At 45.7% G+C, this 21,523-nt stretch overlaps 1 protein-coding gene across 2 annotated transcripts in view; it reads left to right on the top strand.

Moving 5' to 3' along the window:
- The window catches only part of tbce (tubulin folding cofactor E), a 56,366-nt gene that overhangs the window by 12,771 nt on the left and 22,072 nt on the right, over nt 1-21,523 (top strand). For both annotated transcript variants that reach the window (XM_067984129.1, XM_067984128.1), the window contains exons 5-11: nt 1,497-1,585; nt 6,663-6,762; nt 10,206-10,308; nt 10,394-10,470; nt 15,133-15,228; nt 16,154-16,218; nt 18,422-18,486. In XM_067984129.1, the coding sequence (XP_067840230.1) occupies nt 1,497-1,585; nt 6,663-6,762; nt 10,206-10,308; nt 10,394-10,470; nt 15,133-15,228; nt 16,154-16,218; nt 18,422-18,486 (595 nt within the window). The remainder of the gene's footprint in view (nt 1-1,496; nt 1,586-6,662; nt 6,763-10,205; nt 10,309-10,393; nt 10,471-15,132; nt 15,229-16,153; nt 16,219-18,421; nt 18,487-21,523) is intronic.

The following is a 21,523-nucleotide window of genomic DNA, read 5'->3' on the forward strand; positions in this document are numbered from 1 at the left end:
GGTTAGGATCAGATCAGCCATGATCTTATTGAATGGCGGAGCAGGCTCGAGGGGCCGATTGGCCTACTCCTGCTCCTATTTCTTATGTTCTTATGTCTTTGGACTTGCTTAAAAACTGTTGAATCTTTAACTTCTTCCAGTTCAGACGAAGGGTCTTCGACCTGAAACATTAACTCTGTTTCTTTCTCCACAGATGCTGCCTGACTTGCTGAGTATTTCCAGCATTTTCTGTTTTTACTCCCAAAGTAATTCATTGGCTATGAAATGCTTTGGGACGTGCTGAGTGTGTGAAAAGTACTTTATAAATGCAAATACTTACTTCTTTATGTTTATGTTCTTGGCACATTTATCAGGGGTTCTGAAACTGACAGGTTAATTACCAAATGTTTCTTGGAGTTTGACATAATCCACGGGTAGACATATTTCTGTCCTTCTCCCCCTCGCTTACACGAGATTGTCATGAACCCTGCACACACCCCTTTACCACACAGATCGGCAAGGATTGGGCACCTGTTCCACTCGTTCCTACGTGGATTGATTGATACCCACTCTTCACACCTACCAGGTGGGAATCACATTTCTCCCCCTACACTAAACCATAAGGGATCAGAGGCATTTCCCTCTTTCCCCACCTCCCATCCTTTCCATATTCTAGATAGTCGCAGATCAGAGGTATAATGTCTCCTGCACCCTAGGCACGTATGTCCTGTGTGGGCTAGGCCACAGAACTGATGCCCGTCTTGTGATTATCTAATTGGGCTTGGAGAGCTGCACTTTTTTTGGAAAGAAGGGTGAACAGACAATGGATGAATTTTCCCCGAATCGGCCTGGGTTTTTAAATCTGTTTTTGCCCCTCCCGGGAGATCACATGGTGTGGGGTGGGGAGAGTATATGTTGTGATATACAAGGCATCGCATCTGTGTAGGACAGGCTGGATGGACCTTTTCCCGTCTGTCATTGTTCGTATGTCTGTGGGATTCCCTGCAGACCATTCCAAGTGAGAGATGAATGGGAATACCTGGCCTAACAGTACTACGGACCCACAATTGTATCACATCTTTAGATCACTCTCTAAAGCAGTTAAGAATAAACTACCACAGGGAATGACCCATCAGATCACAGAAAATGTAACTAGAAAAGCTTTGAAGCTGAGCTCCAAAAGCAGACCGGTAAGTATTAAGCTTGAGGTTCTGTACCATTGCTATTATTACTATTGCGAACAACTAATGAGTGTACATTGGTGCAGTTACACCTTGTAATCGCATCACCTGCGTACTGAAAATGACACACCACCATACAGGTCCGCAAACCAAGACGATGAGAAATGTAGATGATTAATTTTTACACCTTCAGGTTGTGCTTCGTGAACAGAATTGTGTTTTACTCTCGCACTTAAATGTCAAATAACTGAAAGGCAGTGGATTTTTAACTCGAGTTCCCCTGTTCTAGGTCAGCAGCAGCTCTAACCACCCCCACTCTGTCTGTCTGATATACAGGTGGTTTGATGCATTGATGATTGTTTCAATCAGAGAGTGTCAAGTGAGCCAGGCCGGTGAAGAGGATCAGATCTCCAACATCTGCCCCAGTATCCTTGCAATATTAATTTAGCTGCACTGATTAAAAGGAACATTGTGCCTATCATTTGTTAGAATGCAATGGTGTGTTTTTTTTGTTTAACGTGTCCTAATATATTTCTGAAATTGACGGGCAGGAAAAGCCCAGCTGGTCCATCAAGCCTGCCCCACACTCGTGACCGGAGCATCATGACTGGACACTTCCTCCCCACATCTCCGCAGTCATGTCATCTCCTGGGAGAGGCGAAAAAACCCAGGGACAATAAAGGAAAATTACTCTGGAAAATTCCTCTCTGCCCCCTCAGGTGATCGAAACCAGTCCAGGAGATCACACGGACCAAGTGTTATCTATAAAGTCAGTTACCTTCAATATGATGCGATCTCTGCCCCCAGTCAGGAACACGTCCAGCTCCCTCTTGACGGCAGAGAGTCAGGCATTTTAGAGAGAGCAGAAATTCCTGCAAGAAGATGTGAGTTGATTTGAGAAAGGGGCCATGGTAAAAGGGCCGGCTTGGGCTCGGGCTCTCACCTTCATTTCCCTCAATATTGGTTTTAGTTTTTTAACTGGCAAACCACCCAGTGGACAAGAAGGGAACGGCCAAACAAGAAGAAATTCTCCACACTACAGGCTGGAAAGAGGGGAAGAGGGATTGTGAGAGTAAATGACTGAGATTTGCTTCTCAAGTTCTGTTCAGCTCTCTGTTGATCTGTTGGGAGTGCCCCAGGCAGCCATTCCCCAGTCTATCTCTCATCGTTGGCAACAATCCTATTGTCCCCTCCGTCCTGTGAAAATCCGATTTCACTCATGTGGCTTTTGGAGTGTATGATATTGTTCTCCGATAGAGGTTTTTTAAATTATGAAAGGGTTTGATAGGGTAGACATGGAGAAGATGTTTCCACTTGTGGGGGAGACCAAAACCAGGGGTCATAAATATAAGATAGTCACTAATAAATCCAATAAGGGAATTCAGGAGAAACTTCTTTATGCAGAGAGTGGTTAGAATGTGGAACTCGCTACCACAAGGAGTAGTTGAGGTGATAGCACAGATAAGGGAATGTTAGATAAACACGAGGGAGAAAGGAATAGAAGGGTATGTTGATAGGGTTAGATGAAGTAGGGAGGAGGCTCGTGTGGAGCATAAACACCGGCATAGACCAGTTGGGCTGAGTGGCCTGTTTCAGTGCTGAACATTCAATGTTTTTTAAAAACCGTTCTGCAGTTATAGCATGCCCTTGTATATTACTATTGTGATATCCAGCATACAGTGTGTACAAAGTCTTAGAGTGGGTTGCCACCTCCCTGGCAGATGCCTGTGGTGAAGTAGCACTGTGAGATCCTACAGTTTGTGTAGGCCAATGTGCTTTCCTCCTGGATGGTATCTGGGTTGTACATGGAAGTGTTAAAGATATGAGTCTGTTGGTAGCACTAGGCCAGAAATGGGGGCCGTATTTTGGAGAATTTCTCCTGATTCGGCCTCAGTGAGCACACTTTTCCCCAGAGTGGGCTATTTTCGATAGTGTCTCAACCCCATTGACTAAGTATGGGAGGAGAGAGCTGCTGGCTTCCACCTGAATGGGATGTGCTGCGACCTGTAGTTGGAAGGAGAGCTAGGTGCTCACTAAGATCGAGGGTACGGGAATCACTATGGAAAGGTTTCACCGGTTTTATTTTACGCTGACTAAAAAGGACCCATTTCATCGTCGTCTGAGACACTAGTTTGTTTCTGATCAGGCTTTTGCCTTCTGTCAAATCTTGCCAGGTTTTCCAGAAGCTGGAATGTAACAGCCAACCCAGCCTTGGCGAGGTTTTAGAACCTCTCATTCCCTGCAGTCATAGAATCATAGAAAATATGAGCAAGAGTCTGCCATTTGGCCCTTCGGGCCTGCTCCGCCATTCAAAATGATCATGGCTGATCGTCTAACTCAGTACCTTGTTCCCGCTTTTTCCCCATATCCCTTGATTCCTTTAGCATTAAGAAATATATCTATCTTCTTCTTGAGTATATTTAATGACTTGGCCTCCACTGCCTTCTGTGGTAGAGAATTCCACAGGTTCACCACCCTCCGAATGAAGAAATTTCTCCTCATCTCGGTTCTAAATGGCATACCCCGTATCCTGAGACTGTGACCCCTGGTTATGGACTCCCCAGCCATCGGGAACATCCTCCCTGCATCTAGTCTGTCTAGTCCTGTCAGAATTTTATATGTTTCGATGAGATCACCTCTCATTCTTCTAAACTCAAGTGAATATAGGCCTAGTTGACCCAATCCCTCCTCATATGTCGGTCCTGCCATCCCAGGAATCAGTCTGGTAAACCTTCGTCGCACTCCCTCCACGGCAAGGACATCCTTCCTCAGATAAGGAGACCAAAACGGCACATAATACTCCAGATGTGGTCTCACCAAGGCCCTGTTTAACTGCAGTAAGACATCCCTGCTCCTGTACTCAAGTCCTCTTGCAATGAAGGCCAACATGCCATTCGCCTTCCTAACTGCTTGCTACACCTGAATGCTCGCTTTCAGCGACTTGTGTACAGGACACCCAGGTCTCGTTGCACCTCCCCTTTTCCTAATCTATCACCATTCAGATAATAATTTGCCTTTCTGTTTTTACAACCAAAGTGGATAACCTTACATTTATCCACATTATACTGCATCTGCCATGTTCTTGCCCACTCACCCAACTTGTCTAAATCACATTGGAGCCTCTTTGCATCCTCCTCACAGCTCATACTCCACCCCAGCTTTGTGTCATCTGTAAAATTGGAAATGTTATATTCAGTTCCCCTCATCCAAATCATTGATATATATTGTGAATAGCTGGGGCCCAAGCACTGATCCCTGCGGTACCCCACTAGTCACTGCCTGCCACCCAGAAAAAGCCCCGTTTATTCCTACTCTCTGTTTCATGTCTGTCAACCAATTCTCAATCCATGCTAGTATATTCCCCCCAATCCCATGTGCTTTAATTTTGCACACTAATCTCTTGTGTGGGACCTTATCAAAAGCCTTCTGAAAATCCAAGTACACCACATCCACTGGTTCTCCCTATCTATTCTACTAGTTACCTCCTCAAAAAACTCCAGTAGACTTGTTAAGCATGATTTCCCTTTCATAAACCCATGCTGACTTTGTCCAATCCCATTAATGCCCTCCAAGTGTTCTGTTATCACATCCTTTATAATAGACTCTAGCATTTTCCCCACTATAGATGTTAGGCTAACTAGTCTGTAATTCTCTGTTTTTTCTCTCCCTCCTTTTTTAAATAGTGGGGTTACATTTGCCACCCTCCAATCTGTAGGAACTGTTCCAGAGTCTATAGAATTTTGGAAAATGACCACCAATGCATCCACTATTTCCAAGGCCACTTCCTTTAGTACTCTGGGATGTAGATTATCAGGCCCTGGGGAATTGTTAGCCTTTAGCCCCATTAATTTCCCTAGCACTATTTTTTTTTACTAATACTGATTTCCTTCATTTCCTCCCTCTCACTAGACCCTTGGTTCCCTAACATTTCCAGGAGGTTATTTGTGTCCTCCTTTGTGAAGAAAGAACTAAAGTATGTGTTTAATTGTTCTGCCATTTCTTTGTTCCTCATTATAATTTCCCCCATTTCTGACTGTAAGGGACCTACATTTGTCTTCACTAATCTTTTTCTCTTGACATATTTATAGTCAATAACAACCACTGGTTTGGGGCTCCTCTCCAAGCAACCCTCAGTACCTGCACCAGATCACAAACTGCATCAAGTTCCTGGGCACCGGTCCAAATGGTTTACTGCCAATCCATCAGTGGAATCAGCAATCTGCTAAGTGAGACTCTGCATCCTCTCCTAACACGGCGCTCACGAGATGCAATCTGTGATGGGTAGGAAGAGGAGAGACTGCAGCCACTTGTTTACTGGGACACACTGTTTTTACCAGCAGATGGAGCAATCGGAGTGCATCATGCAGATGATGTGGGCCCTTGTTCAAGCCATGCATTGTCCAGAGAACAGCTTCCAACTCCAATTGGTGCCACTAGTTGACATTGGAATGGTTGTGATCTTTGGAAATCGGAGGATCAAGTGTAGAACTATTTACTCCCCAACTCCCACGATGAAATACCACGATCACGTAACTACTGGGATCTCACTAATGGAAATATCCCATTCCTGCATTTTTTATAAGGATATCTTTTTTAGAGTTGATTCTCTTGCTGGTTTTCTCCTCGCCTCTTACGGCATTGGTTGTTCAGAGGTGAAGTCACGAATCACTTCTTCACACAAAGGGTAGTGGAAATCTGGAACTCTTCCCCCCCAAAAAGCTGTTGAGGCGCTGGGGGTCAATTGAACATTTCAAAACTGAGATTGATTAATTTTTGTTGGGTAAGGGTATCGAGGGTTACAGAACCAAGGCGGGTAGATGGAATTAAGATACACATCAGCCGTGATTTAACTGAATGGCGGAACAGGCTTGAGGGGCTGAATGGCCTCCTCCTATTCCTATGTGCCTATGTAGCAGGCTCGAGGGGTTGAATGGCCTCCTCCTGATCTATGTTCCTAACCCTGGCCCATTTTGCACCCTAACCCAGGGGCGTTGAGACCTATAGTATCATGCCTGCTGCTACCCTAGCTGAGAGCAGCTAACCTGGAGCTTTCCTCCACTGGTCAGCCAGCCAGTCACTGTATAAACAGGGGCCATCAGGGAGCTTCGATCCAACAACTTTGATAACTTGAAGACAGTCTTGCTGCTGCTATAAAGATAATTCCATGCTGTTTGTAGGAGCTTGCTGTGCGCAAATTGGCTGCTTCGATTCCCTACGTTACAACAGTGACTACACTTCAAAAGTACTTCATTGGCTGCAAAGCGCTTTGGGACATCCTGAGGTCATGAAAGGCGCAATAGAAATGCAAGTTCTTTCTTTTTTTGCCTCCGGTGCACTTTATACCTGCTCTTAAAAACGTTAGGTGATCTAGTGCATATTGTATAGTGCAGCTCAGGTGATGAGTTCATGGTCCCAGCTAAGTTATTGGGGGACAGGGGAATCATGCCTTGATTACAGATAATGCAGGTTTGTCAAATCTATTCCTTCACCATGTTCTTTCAGATATTATAGAGCTGAATTTGTCCAAGAACCTGTTTGTTTCCTGGGATAAGGTAGCACAAATTACTCGGCACTTAAGGAAACTCGAAGATCTTGATCTCAGGTATGGAATGTGTGTAGGTTACTGAAGGGCTAATGATGGTATCAGAAACTGTTTGATATTGCTGATTGATTTTATTTCTTGTGGTGGGGAGGGGCCTGGGCTCCAAACAAGGCAACGGTTGGAAGAAAATAGTGAATGACCAACTCCCGGTAAAGTTCTCCTGGTTAAGGTTACTTGTATGTTTAACCATTAACCACTAAGGGGTGTAACCTTAAAATTAGAGCTAGGCCGTTCAGGAAGCACTTCTTCACACAAAGGGGAGTAGAAATCTGGAACTTTCTTCCCCAAAAAGCTGTTGAGGCTGGGGGTCAATTGAAAATATCAAAACTGAGATTGTTAGATTTTTGTTAGGTAAGGATATCAAGGGTTACGGAACCAAGGCGGGTAGATGGAGTTAAGATCCAGTTCAGCCAAGATCTCATTGAGTGGTGGAACAGGCTTGAGGGGCCTCCTCTTGTTCCTATGTTCCTATTAATTGAACGCACTTTATGAAATCCTACACAAACCTTTGTCGGCCGTCACTGTATGATACCTGGACCTTTTCAGGATGAATGATTTGTTCAAAGGTGCTTCTACCAGAGGGAATACAGTCATTCTCCTGCCTCAACGTAAATGGCCCAACAGAAGCATGGAGCCATAACTTGTATTATTAGGTTCTGACAAAGGTACCTAAACATTTTATAAAGTTATTGTACATATAGGTGTACATATATTTTATGAAGCAATTATATGTTTAAGGATACACTGACATACATATTTTATGAGGCGTCAACTTGGCTCAGTTGGTAGCACTCTCTTCTCTGAGTCAGAAGGTTGTGGGTTCAATTCCCACTCCAGAGACTTGAGCATGTAATCCAGGCTGACACTCCCAATGCAGTCCTGAGGGAGTCTTTCCAATGAGATGTTAAACCGAGACCCTGTTTGTCTTCTCAGGTAGACAAAGAAGATTCCACGGCCACTATTTTGAAGAGGAGCAGGAGAGTTCTCCCTGGTGTCCTGGCCAATATTTATCACTCAGCCAACATCACAATCTGGTCATTAATCTCATTGCTGTTTGTGGGACTTTGCTGTGCACAAATTGGCTGCCATGTTTCCCCACATTACCGGCATTTGCCTTGCGGGGACTCTGTGCAAAGGTTGGGTTTGGGACTCCTATATTTTACTAGACAATGATTCTAAATGCTGCCCACTTAATGTAGTTTCAAATCAACACACGTATGATCGTGAAAAGGCATGTTTGCAATAAGTAATATAAAAATAGTTGACAAAAAGATAAGCAATAGAAAGTATAAGAATAAATGACATCAAATGATTATAAAGGTCGTGAAAGTGGGAACGAAAAAGAGATTAACTGACAAAGGTTATGTAATGGGAATGATGGGATTGTTGAAGATTTAAATCAGCTTTTATTTAGACAATCCAGTGACTGATGATATAATTGGAGCTCTCAAGGGGATATTCGTTAACAGTGGATGGGTTTCACTACAGCACTGTTAGGTCAGATGTTATATTGGTTGCATATTTTCATTCATAATAGGAAATGGGGCTGCTTTTATTTCTAGATCAGGTTTATATCAGATTCATAACTGATTTCAGATCAGATATATACTGTTAAGAAACTTTTTTTTAAAAAAAACTTCCTTCTGAACTTTGATCGAAAGGCCTGTTGGCAAAGGGAAAAATAAACCTTTTTCTCTGGAGAACATCTGCAGGGCAGTGACCTGGAATAGTACTCATACTTTTGTCGTGACTTGACAGCTCAGGGTGACAGGCACGTTGGTTCCGCAGTGCTCCAAGCTGCTGTGTGTCTTTCGAAACCTATTCCCGGTCTTTGGCTGCCCTCCTATTATACGTGGAGGTTGAGTTAGAATTATGGGGTCCCTGCCTTTGGTATGCTCTTCCTTCAACCCTTATATGCCCCCTCCCCGCCTCTCACTGATCCCCTTTCGGGATTGGTGTGGTTTAGAACTGCTTCCTGTTATCTCTCATTCAATGTTCTTGTTGCTCGTTGAATCCTTCGGGTAAAGAATGATACCAGAACTGAGAGGATATCCCTATCAGGAAAGACTGAGCAGGCTAGGGCTCTTTTCTCTGGAAAAGGGAAGGTTGAGGGATTTCAGATAACGAAAGGGTTTGATAGGTTAGACATAGAGAAGATGTTTCCACTTGTGGAGGAGACCAGAACTAGTGGCCATAAATCCAGTAGGGAATTCAGGAGAAACTTCTTTAACCAGAGAGTGGTAAGAATGTGGAACTCGCTACCACAAGGAGTAGTTGAGGTGAATAGCATAGATGCATTTAAGGGGAAGCTGGATAAACACATGAGGGAGAAAGGAATAGAAGGATATGCTGATAGGGTGAGATGAAGTAAGGAGAGAGGAGGCTCGTGTGGAGCATGAACACCGGCATAGACCAGTTGGGCTGAGTGGCCTGTTTCTGTGCTGTAAGTTCGATGTAAGGCACCACCTAGAACATGGCCTGTTATGCAGTGAAGGAGGATGGGATCACATGATGGCCCAAAGGTGCAGTTTTCTTAAAGGGCAAAGCTCAGTGAGTTCTCCCTCCCCCACCCAGGGTATGGCCCCTTTTGTACAAGAAGTTGGACTACAGTCAGAGATTGCAGAAATGAGTATTGAAGGACGCTAATCTCTCAGTCACTGCTGTCTCGCCCTGATTGGTAGAAAGTGCCATCAAAGGTATAAATAGGGCATTTACTTTTGTTATCTCTTATGTATTGAACTTTTTTTTCCATTTGCCAATCTTATAAAATCTGAAATACTTCCTGTATGTTTGCAGATGTAAGGAATAGGTCTTTCAGTGAAGAGTTAAATTACTTTGGGTGATGTGAGGATGATAGAACTGATGTTCTGTTGTCCCTATCTGTCCAACAGGACAAGCACGTCCTGGGTCTGATCTGTCCAACAGGACAAGCACGTCCTGGGTCTGATCTGTCCAACAGGACAAGCACGTCCTGGGTCTGATCTGTCCAACAGGACAAGCACGTCCTGGGTCTGATCTGTTCCACAGGACAAGCACGTCCTGGGTCTGATCTGTTCCACAGGACAAGCACGTCCTGGGTCTGATCTGTTCCACAGGACAAGCACGTCCTGGGTCTGATCTGTTCCACAGGACAAGCACGTCCTGGGTCTGATCTGTTCCACAGGACAAGCACGTCCTGGGTATGATCTGTCCAACAGGACAAGCACGTCCTGGGTATGATCTGTCCAACAGGACAAGCACGTCCTGGGTATGATCTGTCCAACAGGACAAGCACGTCCTGGGTATGATCTGTCCAACAGGACAAGCACATCCTGGGTATGATCTGTCCAAGTGATCCATCTGTTCTTAGTTGAGCCATTAGAATTCCTGAATCAACCTTCATGGTAGTCCTTACCAACGGTATTCCGATCTCCTCATATGTGGTTTTCTCTCTCTTTCACCAGTCAAAACAAGTTGGCGATTGTTTCCAATCCAGTCTCGCTGTCTGATGCGTTTGCCAACCTAAAGGCATTGGCCATTCAATATAATGGACTGACGTGGGCCCAGGTAACACAAGTGCTGTCTTTGTTTGAGCGGGATGACGTGATGTAGCTCCCTTCGCGACACACAGCCGACTCTGATTTCTTTGCAGGTTCTGGAATGTGCCCCGATGTGGCCGGTGCTCGAGAGAGCTCACCTGTCGTCCAATGCGATTTCTGTGTTAGAAAGGTAAAGCTAATTCTTTTCCTGCGTTCACAGTGCACTGAGATTCATGCCTTGAAACGCCTCACGGTGATAGATGTGGGTCAGGTATTAAAAAGTCCACTGCCTAACAAACTCATTGCAAAACACACTAGGCCTCTCACTGCGTTGTCAGGAGGCCAGTGAAAGTGCAGATAATTGGACTAAATCGGTCTCTGGTACTTTAGCCAGGGCTTCGAATGATTTTCCTCTCTGTTAACATTAGATTTTGGTTCACGTTTCCCTTCTGTATGTTTATCATCGTGTATCGCCATTGGAACTGGTTCTGGGGGAGGTGGGACCAGGACAAATTGGACGGTCTGCATCTGGGCAGGACTGGAACCAATGTCCGAGGGGGAGTGTTTGCTAGTGCTGTTGGGGAGGGTTTAAACTAATGTGGCAGGGGGATGGGAACCGATGCAGGAAGTCAGTGGGAAGTAAAGTGGTGACAGAAACAAAAGGCAGTAAGGGAGAGTGTACAAAACATGACCGGACAGATGGTCTGAGAAAGCAGGGCAAAGACCAAGGGAAGTCTAGATTAAACTGCATTTATTTCAATGCAAGAAGTCTGATGGGCAAGGCAGATGAACTCAGGGCATGGATGGGTACATGGGACTGGGATGTTATAGCTATTACTGAAACATGGATAAGGGAGGGGCAGGACTGACAGCTCAATGTTCCAGGGTACAGATGCTATAGGAAAGATAGAGCAGGAGGTAAGAGAGGAGGGGGAGTTGCGTTCTTGATTAGGGAGAACATCACGGCAGTAGTGAGGGGGATATATCCGAGGGTTTGCCCACTGAGTCTATATGGGTAGAACTGAAAAATAAGAAAGGAGAGATCACTTTGATAGGATTGTACTACAGACCCCCAAATAGTCAACGGGAAATTGAGGAGCAAATATGTAAGGAGATTACAGACAGCTGCAAGAAAAATAGGGTGGTAATAGTAGGAGACTTTAACTTTCCCAACATTGACTGGGACAGCCATAGCATTAGGGGCTTGGATGGAGAGAAATTTGTTGAGTGTATTCAGGAGGAATTTCTCATTCAGTATGTGGATGGCCCGACTAGAGAGGGGGCAAAACTTGACCTCCTCTTGGGAAATAAAGAAGGGCAGGTGACAGAAGTGTTAGTGAGGGATCACTTTGGGACCAGTGATCATAATTCCATTAGTTTTAAGATAGCTATGGAGAATGATAGGTCTGGCCCAAAAGTTAAAATTCTAAATTGGGGAAAGGTCAATTTTGATGGTATTAGACAGGAACTTTCAGAAGTTGATTGGGAGAGTCTGTTGGCAGGCAAAGGGACGTCTGGTAAGTGGGAAGCCTTCAAAAGTGTGTTAACCAGGGTTCAGGGTAAGCACATTCCTTATAAAGTGAAGGGCAAGGCTGATAGAAGTAGGGAACCTTGGATGACTCGGGAGATTGTGGCCCTAGTCAAAAAGAAGAAGGAGGCATATGACATGCATAGACAGCTGGGATCAAGTGGATCCCTTGAAGAGTATAGAGATTGCCGGAGTAGAGTTAAGAGAGAAATCAGGAGGGCAAAAAGGGGACATGAGATTGCTTTGGCAGATAAGGCAAAGGAGAATCCAAAGAGCTTCTACAAATACATAAAGGGCAAAAGAGTAACTAGGGAGAGAGTAGGGCCTCTTAAGGATCAACAAGGTCATCTATGTGCGGAACCACAAGAGATGGGTGAGATCCTAAATGAATATTTCACATCGGTATTTACGGTTGAGAAAGGCATGGATGTTAGGGAACTTGGGGAAATAAATAGTGATGTCTTGAGGAGTGTACATATTACAGAGAGGGAGGTGCTGGAAGTCTTAACGCGCATCAAGGTAGATAAATCTCCGGGACCTGATGAAATGTATCCCAGGACGTTATGGGAGGTTAGTGGAGGAAATTGCGGGTCCCCTAGCAGAGATATTTGAATCATCGACAGCTACAGGTGAGATGCCAGAAGATTGGAGGGTAGCAAATGTTGTGCCTTTGTTTAAGAAGGGCGGCAGGGAAAAGCCTGGGAACTACAGACCGGTGAGCCTGACATCTGTAGTGGGTAAGTTGTTAGAGGGTATTCTGAGAGACAGGATCTACAGGCATTTGGAGAGGCAGGGACTGATTAGGAACAGTCAGCATGGTTTTGTGAGGGGAAAATCATGTCTCACGAATTTGATTGAGTTTTTTGAAGGGGTAACCAAGAAGATAGATGAGGGCTGTGCAGTAGACGTGGTCTACATGGACTTTAGCAAAGCCTTTGACAAGGTACCGCATGGTAGGTTGTTACATAAGGTTAAATCTCACGGGATCCAAGGTGAGGTAGCCAATTGGATACAAAATTGGATTGACGACAGAAGACAGAGGGTGGTTGTAGAGGGTTGTTTTTCAAACTGGAGGCCTGTGACCAGCGGTGTGCCTCAGGGATCGGTGCTGGGTCCGCTGTTATTTGTTATTTATATTAATGATTTGGATGAGAATTTAGGAGGCATGGTTAGTAAGTTTGCAGATGACACCAAGATTGGTGGCATTGTGGACAGTGAAGAAGGTTATCTAGGATTGCAACGGGATCTTGATAAATTGGGCCAGTGGGCCGATGAATTGCAGATGGAGTTTAATTTAGATAAATGTGAGGTGATGCATTTTGGTAGATCGAATCGGGCCAGGACCTACTCCGTTAATGGTAGGGCGTTGGGGAGAGTTATAGAACAAAGAGATCTAGGAGTACAGGTTCATAGCTCCTTGAAAGTGGAGTCACAGGTGGAAAGGGTGGTGAAGAAGGCATTCAGCATGCTTGGTTTCATTGGTCAGAACATTGAATACAGGAGTTGGGATGTCTTGTTGAAGTTCTACAAGACATTAGTAAGGCCACACTTGGAATACTGTGTACAGTTCTGGTCACCCTATTATAGAAAGGATATTATTAAACTAGAAAGAGTGCAGAAAAGATTTACTAGGATGCTACCGGGACTCGATGGTTTGACTTATAGGGAGAGGTTGGATAGACTGAGACTTTTTTCCCTGGAGAGTAGGAGGTTTAGGGGTGACCTTATAGAAGTCTATAAAATAATGAGGGGCATAGATAAGGTCGATAGTCAAAATCTTTTCCCAAAGGTAGGGGAGTCTATAATGAGGGGGCATAGATTTAAGGTGAGAGGGGAGAGATACAAAAGGGTCCAGAGGGGCAATTTTTTCACTCAAAGGGTGGTGAGTGTCTGGAACGAGCTGCCAGAGGCAGTAGTAGAGGCGGGTACAATTTTGTCTTTTAAAAAGCATTTGGACAGTTACATGGGTAAGATGGGTATAGAGGGATATGGGCCAAGTGCAGGCAATTGGGACTAGCTTAGTGGTATAAACTGGGCGACATGGACATGTTGGGCCGAAGGGCCTGATTGCATGTTGTAAACTTCTATGATTCTACCTATACCTTTTTGACAATTATTGAAACTTTGAACGTTCATCAAAGTTGATGTTTAAATCTGTGGTGGAAGACTTTTTACATTGGTGCTAGTTTTATACGTAACTAACATTTGTATTTTCTTTCTCTTAGTTTCCCCTCCTCCTCCCTCCCACCCACTCCCCACAGTCTCCTCCTGAAGGAGTTAACCACTTGCTGGAAAACGGTCTAACAGCCTGGGGCTTAGAGGGTTAAATTATGAGGACAGGTTGTGTAGACGAGGTTTGTATTCCTTCGAATATAGAAGATTAAGGGGTGATCTAATTCAGGTGTTTAAGATGATTGAAGGATTTGATAGGGTAGAGAGAGAGAAACTATTTCCTCTGGTAGGGGAGTCCAGAACAAGGGGCATAATCTTAAAATTAGAGCTCGGCCGTTCAGGGGTGATGTCAGGAAGCACTTCTACACACAAAGGGGAGTGGAAATCTGGAACTTTCTCCCCCAAAAAGCTGTTGAGGCTGGGGGTCAATTGAAAATCTCTAAACTGAGGTTGATAGATTTTTATTCAGTAAGGGTATTAAGGGTTATGGAACCAAAGCGGGTAGATGGAATAAAGACCCAGATCAGCCATGATCTAATTGAATGGCGGAACAGGCTCGAGGGGCTGAATGGCCTCCTCCTGTTACTATGTTCCTAGATGCATATTGCCTTCCAAAACCTCATCCAAATGACCATCCTTCATATGAACATATGAACAATGAACAATGATGGACAGGAAAAGACCCTCTGGTCCCACACAGTTGTGGTACTTTGTGTATCACAATATATACACTCCCCACCCCACCCCACACCATGTGATCTTCTGGGAGAGGCGAGAAACCAGATTAAAAACCCAGACCAATTTGGGGGAAAAAAATCTGGGAAATTCCTCTCCGATTCCTTTAGTGATGGAAACTAGTCGAGGAGATGACTCTGGCCCTGATAATTCTATGCATCACATTATCTACCTTATGTAAGAAATGATCTCCGCCCCAGCCAGAAACGGGTCCAGCTCTCGCTTGAAGATGCGAGGCAGTTATCTGATACTTTAAACCCTGATCGCTGTATCGGCTTGGCGATGTATCCAAAATTCTTTTAAAATGTTAAAAAAAAAAGTTGCTGTTTCCTTCCCAAAGTAGGAGTTGTTTGTTGATGTCTGTGTATTTCACCTCCTCCTGTGTATGGATTCATCAACCTTGTGCCTTGTTTCCAGACCTGTCGGTGTTCTGCAGTCCTTGACATTACTGGATCTCAGTTCCAACCCGCTGGCTGATGAGAATCAACTGGTGCACATTGCTTATTTGCCCAGGTTAGAGGATGTCCTTCCTTTGTGTTGGAGCTCACAGTTCAAGTAGCAATATGTAAGCCAACGTCACCATTACTCGCCGTGTCAAGGGCCTGTGTATGGGCCATTATTGACATTTTTGTTTCATGCAGTGTCTAAAAGTAGTGCCATTTTTCATAAATTAACTTCATTTGATATAATTACTCCAAAGCACCGTGTTTTGTAATAAATTACTCTCTTGTATCTCATCCTGTAGATTAGTTTTCCATTGGCACTTTTCAGTGGTACTTTTAAAGATTCTCAGATCTTGCTGTGAGCAAATTGGCTGTCACGTTTCCCCACATTACAAGTGTCTTCACTTCAACAGTATTTAATTGGTTGTAAGTGCTTTGAGACGGCCTGAGGTTGTGAAAGGCGCGATAGAAATGCAAGTCTTTCTTCTTTCTCTTTCTCATTTTTTCCTCTCTTTTTCTCTTTTCCTTCCTTTTTTCCTTCTTTCTTTTCAAATACTAATCCAATTCCCTTTGAAATGACGTTATAGTCTCTGACTCAACAGCCCCTGTGGTAAGGCATTCCCTGTTCTAATAATTATCTAGGTGGGAATGTTTTTATTAAACCTCTTGCTGTTGCCTGAGTTGCTCTCAGTGCTGCCTCCTCCAGGCAAAGAAACAAAGTGCACCCTAGAACCTGGGGGCAGTTCACTTGACCAGTGCACCAGTTCCAGGTGACTGCCCGTGTGGCAATTCCCGCACATGGGGCTTCCATTCCAAGCAGTGACTGAGACGGGGTTGTGGGGGGAGAAAATGTACCTGTAATAGTTAATTACAGCAATACTCACACCTTGGCGACCCTGTGCCTCGCCGACTCTGGTCCTTGTAATATGACTTCAAACTCGTTCTGTATTTATGCTACGGTTCAGGCTACCAATCTCAACAATCTGTCGTTTCAGGTTGGAGCAGCTCATATTGTCTAACACTGGGTTAACCTCGCTGCATTTTGATGATGTTGAATCAGGTAGATGGAATTTTTAAAAAAATAAATATCTAAATATATTTGAGGAATTATTTTTTTTAAGCCCCTGGCCTTTCCTCCCCTGACCATGGCAACTAATGCAGGCAGCCTCCTGGAACCCCTCTGCTATACCTCTATCTCAGGACATCCTAGCCTTGTCCAATCTTGTGTCTGCCCGATACCCACCCGTCCAGTCACCGGATAATGGTTAAGAGCAGGGCCACCGGTCAGTTTTTGTTTCCATCTTTTTCCCAGTTGGGGAACCTGGGGTGCCTCCTCCTGTACGGGAGGGTATCACACCACACGGGGCATTTACTTACCCAGCCTTCGGGGAGCTTTGAGTTAATCCATGCGTTGGATTGCTCTCTTCACTTTGTGACTTCCAACTGTGCCACCTCCCCCCTCTCACCACCCCCCCATGGTCAAGGTGGCAGCCTTGTTCTCCAACTGAGAGGAGATGGGAAAAGCCATCTTTGCCCTCTGTCTTGCCATTTGGAGAATTGCCTCTTGTTGATCTGCCAGAACTTGCCATGTGGACTGCAGGTCAATGCCATGTAGTTACACCGAGAGTGCAGTGGGATGTGGGCGTGCCATAACTTAGCTGCAGGTATGCCTGACATTCCGTCACTTGTACAGCAGAAGATTGTGCCAGAATTGCAGGCATTTGCTGTCTTCCTGCAGAGAATTGTAGGGTATTGTGGATATGTATTAGTACTCTCTAAATCTAAACTCCAAATCTGATTGTTAAATGGTTTTATAATTGTTCATTTGCTTGTTATTTTCGTATCTTCTTGCTCTTCCCTTGGAGAATAGTGTGAAATAACGGAAGGGTTCACAGGCTGATTAACAGTCTGACAGGCTGCATGAACGCTCCTTCCATGGCCAGAATCATCTTTACACCAGCCGATAGCTGTGGGGGGGGGGCTAGTGCTATACGGGGGGGGGGAGGATTTTTATGGGCTCCCGCACCCATATGATGAGGGAGGGGGCCACCAGACACGATTATCGCGCTGGATGTCAACCCATAATTCAGAGCCGGAGCTCCGGCCTCCGCCCGCCGGGACCGCCTGGAGCTCCGGCCTCCGCCCGCCGGGACCGCCTGGAGCTCCGGCCTCCGCCCGCCGGGACCGCCTGGAGCTCCGGCCTCCGCCCGCCGGGACCGCCTGGAGCTCCGGCCTCCGCCCGCCGGGACCGCCTGGAGCTCCGGCCTCCGCCCGCCGGGACCGCCTGGAGCTCCGGCCTCCGCCCGCCGGGACCGCCTGGAGCTCCGGCCTCCGCCCGCCGGGACCGCCTGGAGCTCCGGCCTCCGCCCGCCGGGACCGCCTGGAGCTCCGGCCTCCGCCCGCCGGGACCGCCTGGAGCTCCGGCCTCCGCCCGCCGGGACCGCCTGGAGCTCCGGCCTCCGCCCGCCGGGACCGCCTGGAGCTCCGGCCTCCGCCCGCCGGGACCGCCTGGAGCTCCGGCCTCCGCCCGCCGGGACCGCCTGGAGCTCCGGCCTCCGCCCGCCGGACCCGCCTGGAGCTCCGGCCTCCGCCCGCCTGGAGCTCCGGCCTCCGCCCGCCGGGACCGCCTGGAGCTCCGTTTGAATCCTGCTCCTTCTGACTCGGGGGGAATTCAAAGGCTTGCAGTTAATACAGCTGTCGCAGTAAGAAAGAGACACTCTCCTCCTTCTCCCCCACTTCTGGTGATTGAAGGCCTCCATTTCTCCCATCTCACCCACCAGTCGATTCTGGAACACTCTCTCCCACCCCTCTTCCCCCGTTTTAAGCTGGCACTATTCTCCCTCTCCCCCGGCCCCCCTCCGATTCACACCGGCTCTTCCCCCTCCCCAGTTATCCATCAGCACCATTCCCTGTTCCCACCCACTGCAGCAGGGCGGGGGGGGGGGGGGGGAGGGGGGATTTGAAGGCTGACGCAGCAGTGGCAGGAGTTTCGGATCTGCTGTGAGAATTCCCACCTGCACTGATGATCGATTCCCGGAGCGGCAGCAAGGAGTCGGGATCAATGCTGAATTTCACCCTCGGACACGGAATCCAAAACACTGATTGGCTGTAGATTGGGACACGAGGACTGCAGGTCAATGCCATGTAGTTACATTGAGAGTGCGGTGGGACATAACTTAGTCACTGGTATACCTGGTTGGCATGTGTGGAATACATTCTTTCCTGTGTCTTTTCAACCAGTTTTATTTTTGATCTCTTTTTAGACGGTAAAACAGCAATGTTTCCCAAATTGACATTCCTAGCAATCGACAAGAATCGCATCTCGGAGGTAAATATATTTTTAGGAGTTTTGTTCCGTAAAACAATAGGAGCGGTCGAGGTAAATCTGCTCACATGAACGCTGCTAATGACGTTCATTGTTTCTGCTTTTGTTGCTGTTCAGTTTCCTTTTGAACGCTAGTCCAGTTCACTTGAACATCGGTGTTAAAAGTAGTTTGGAATCAACATAAATGTCTTGATGAGTAACATAGTTTTATACCCTTTTCCCAGCTCTCTCTCCTCCCTCCCTGCCGGCGAGGATTCCTAGTGGGGTATGGTTCTCTAACACTTAGCACTTGTAAATGTTTGTAATATATAAGCTTGTGTGTGTGTTTTTACTTCCATGTGACAATCCAGCTAAGCTTAGGCATTATCCACATTGTGTTAGCCATGGCTCAGTGGGTAGCACTCTTGCCTCTGAATCAGAAGATCGTGGGTTCAAGTCCCACTCCAGAGACTTGAGCACATAATCCAGGCTGATACTCCCAGTGCAGTACCGAGGGAGTGCTGCGCTGTTGGAGCTGTCATCTTTCGGATAAGATGTTAAACCATCGCTTAAACTCTACCTCTGCCCTCTCAGCTGGATGTAAAAGATCCCATGGCACTATTTCGAAGAAGAGCAGGGGGGTTCTCCCTGGTGTTTTGGCCAATGTTTATCTCTCAACCAATACCACTAAAACAGATTATCTGGTCATTTTCTCATTGCTGTTTGTGGGATCTTGCTGTGCGCAAATTGGCTGCCGCGTTTCCTACGTTACAAGAGTGACCATACTTCAAAAAGTACTTAATTGGCTGTAAAGTGATTTGGAATTTCCCGAGGTCGTGAAAGGCGCTGTAGAAATACACGTTCTTCCTTTTATTCTTTTCCTGGTTGTCATACAGTCAACTGCTCCAGCACTGCATCTTAGCTCACTGATACCCACAGACTGCAGGCCAAGCTGCTCGTAGCCTACTTATTAGTGTTGAGTAGCTGGAGTGCGGAAGATTGATGTGCTGCATCTCTAGTGGTGATAATTGAACCTTCAGCTTGCTTCCGTCGCCCTACAGACTCATCAATCGGAGTTCTTGGCTACTGGTTTCAGTCACTTACACCTCTAAAGCATTGTTCGTCAGTTTAATGATAGCTCTCCCTGAGTACTTAATACCCATCATTGCTATATGCACACTGTTTCTGCCTCACATACATGGTTGTTCAGGGACTGTATAACTTCGCGGGGCGGGGGTGTACTAAATCAGACCCTAAAGCTGTACTATTAATTTACTGAAGTTGGCCTCTTCTCTTCTCTCCACCACTTGGCTCAGCCTGGACTTGTCTCCAAAGATTGCACCAGGCTGCATTTCCACGGCTCGACTGCTAATCCCAGGCCTGCCAATCAGATCTAACAGAAGGTTCCGCAGTAAACTGCAGCTGTATTCCTCATGGGGTCCCTGTCCGGTTTCACATTCCCGTTGACCAGTGCTTTTAGCTGCCTGAAGATAGATAGATAAGCTGTTTGCGTACAACACAGACCACTGTTAACAGTGCTGTGAGGCTATTAGTGACTCCTGGGATCATGTGAAATGCACTGACATCAATATTGTGATCACTCATTTTTAAAGACCCAGTTTAAACAAGGCTAAATCTTAATGATTTTGTTGATATACTTTTAAGAAATTTCAATCAAATCAGCCAGAGAGTATGTTTGCGTTCCTTGTAGCACTCCAACAACATTTATATAGCGCCTTTAACGTAGTAAAACTTTCCAAGGCACTTCACACGAGCGTAATCAGACAAAAATTTGATACCGAGCCACATCAGGAGATATTAGGACAGTTTGGTCAAAGAGGTAGGTTTTGAGGAGGGTCTTAAGGGGGTAGAGAGGTTTAGGAAAAATAAATGCGTTGTTTTTATAACACTGTTAGTTAAAACACAGCAAGGAGAGATTTTATTCCACATCAAGTGTTTTACATATGGTTTATGGAGGGTGACCTTACATCACCAGAGGAAATAATTTTCCTGAATCCCTGGAGAGGCAATACAAACTAGAGGGCACAATTCTAAAAGGGGTACAGGAACAGAGAGATCTGGGTATTTGTGCACAAATCGTTGAAAGTTGCAGGGCAGGCTGAGATAGCGGTTAAAAAAGCATATAGGATCCTGGGCTTTACAAATAGAGGCATAGAGTACAAAAGCAAGGAAGTCATGATGAACCTTTATAAAACACTGGTTCGACCACAACTGGAGAATTGTGTCCAGTTCTGGGCACTGCTCTTTAGGAAGGATGTGAAGGCCTTAGAGAGGGTGCAGAAAAGATTTACTAGATTGATTCCAGAGATGAGGGACTTTAGTTATGTGGATAGACTGGAGAAGCTGGGGTTGTTCTCCTTGGAACAGAGAAGGTTGCGAGGAGATTTGATAGAGGTATTCAAAATCATGAAGGGTCTGGACAGTGTAGATAGGGAGAAACTGTTCCTATGGGCAGAGGGGTCAAGAACCAGAGGACATAGATTTAAGGTGATTGGCAAAAGAACCAAAGGTGACATGAGGAAACACTTTTTTATACAGCGAGTGGTTAGGATCTGGAATGCAGTACCAGAGGAGGTGGTGGAGGCAGATTCAATTGTAGCTTTCAAAAGGGAACTGGATAAGTACTTGAAAGGAAAAAATTTGCAGGGCTACGGGGAAAGGGTGGGGGAATGGGACTAGCTGGATTACTCTTACATAGAGCCGACATGGACTCGATGGGCCGAATGGCCTTCTTCCGTGCTGTAACCTTTCTATGATTCTATAACCCTATGTTACCTGGAGCTATGAAGGTAAGAACCAGAAATTAATGTGTTTTCTTAAATATTAAACAGATATTACAGTATTATCTAATCATCTATTCATCTTATATTAAATATGGTATGTTAACATTCCAGACACTGATACAAACTTCTACATCACACTTAATACCAGAGCCAGAATATCTGCAGCTTCTAATTGGACCTCCCCACAAACACAGCCATCATTTTGAACCTGTAACTGACCCCACCATTCATTTCAAGAATGTCACTTACATTGTGTA

This window comes from Heptranchias perlo, chromosome 5, assembly GCF_035084215.1.
Source record: "Heptranchias perlo isolate sHepPer1 chromosome 5, sHepPer1.hap1, whole genome shotgun sequence".
Lineage (NCBI taxonomy): Eukaryota > Metazoa > Chordata > Chondrichthyes > Hexanchiformes > Hexanchidae > Heptranchias > Heptranchias perlo.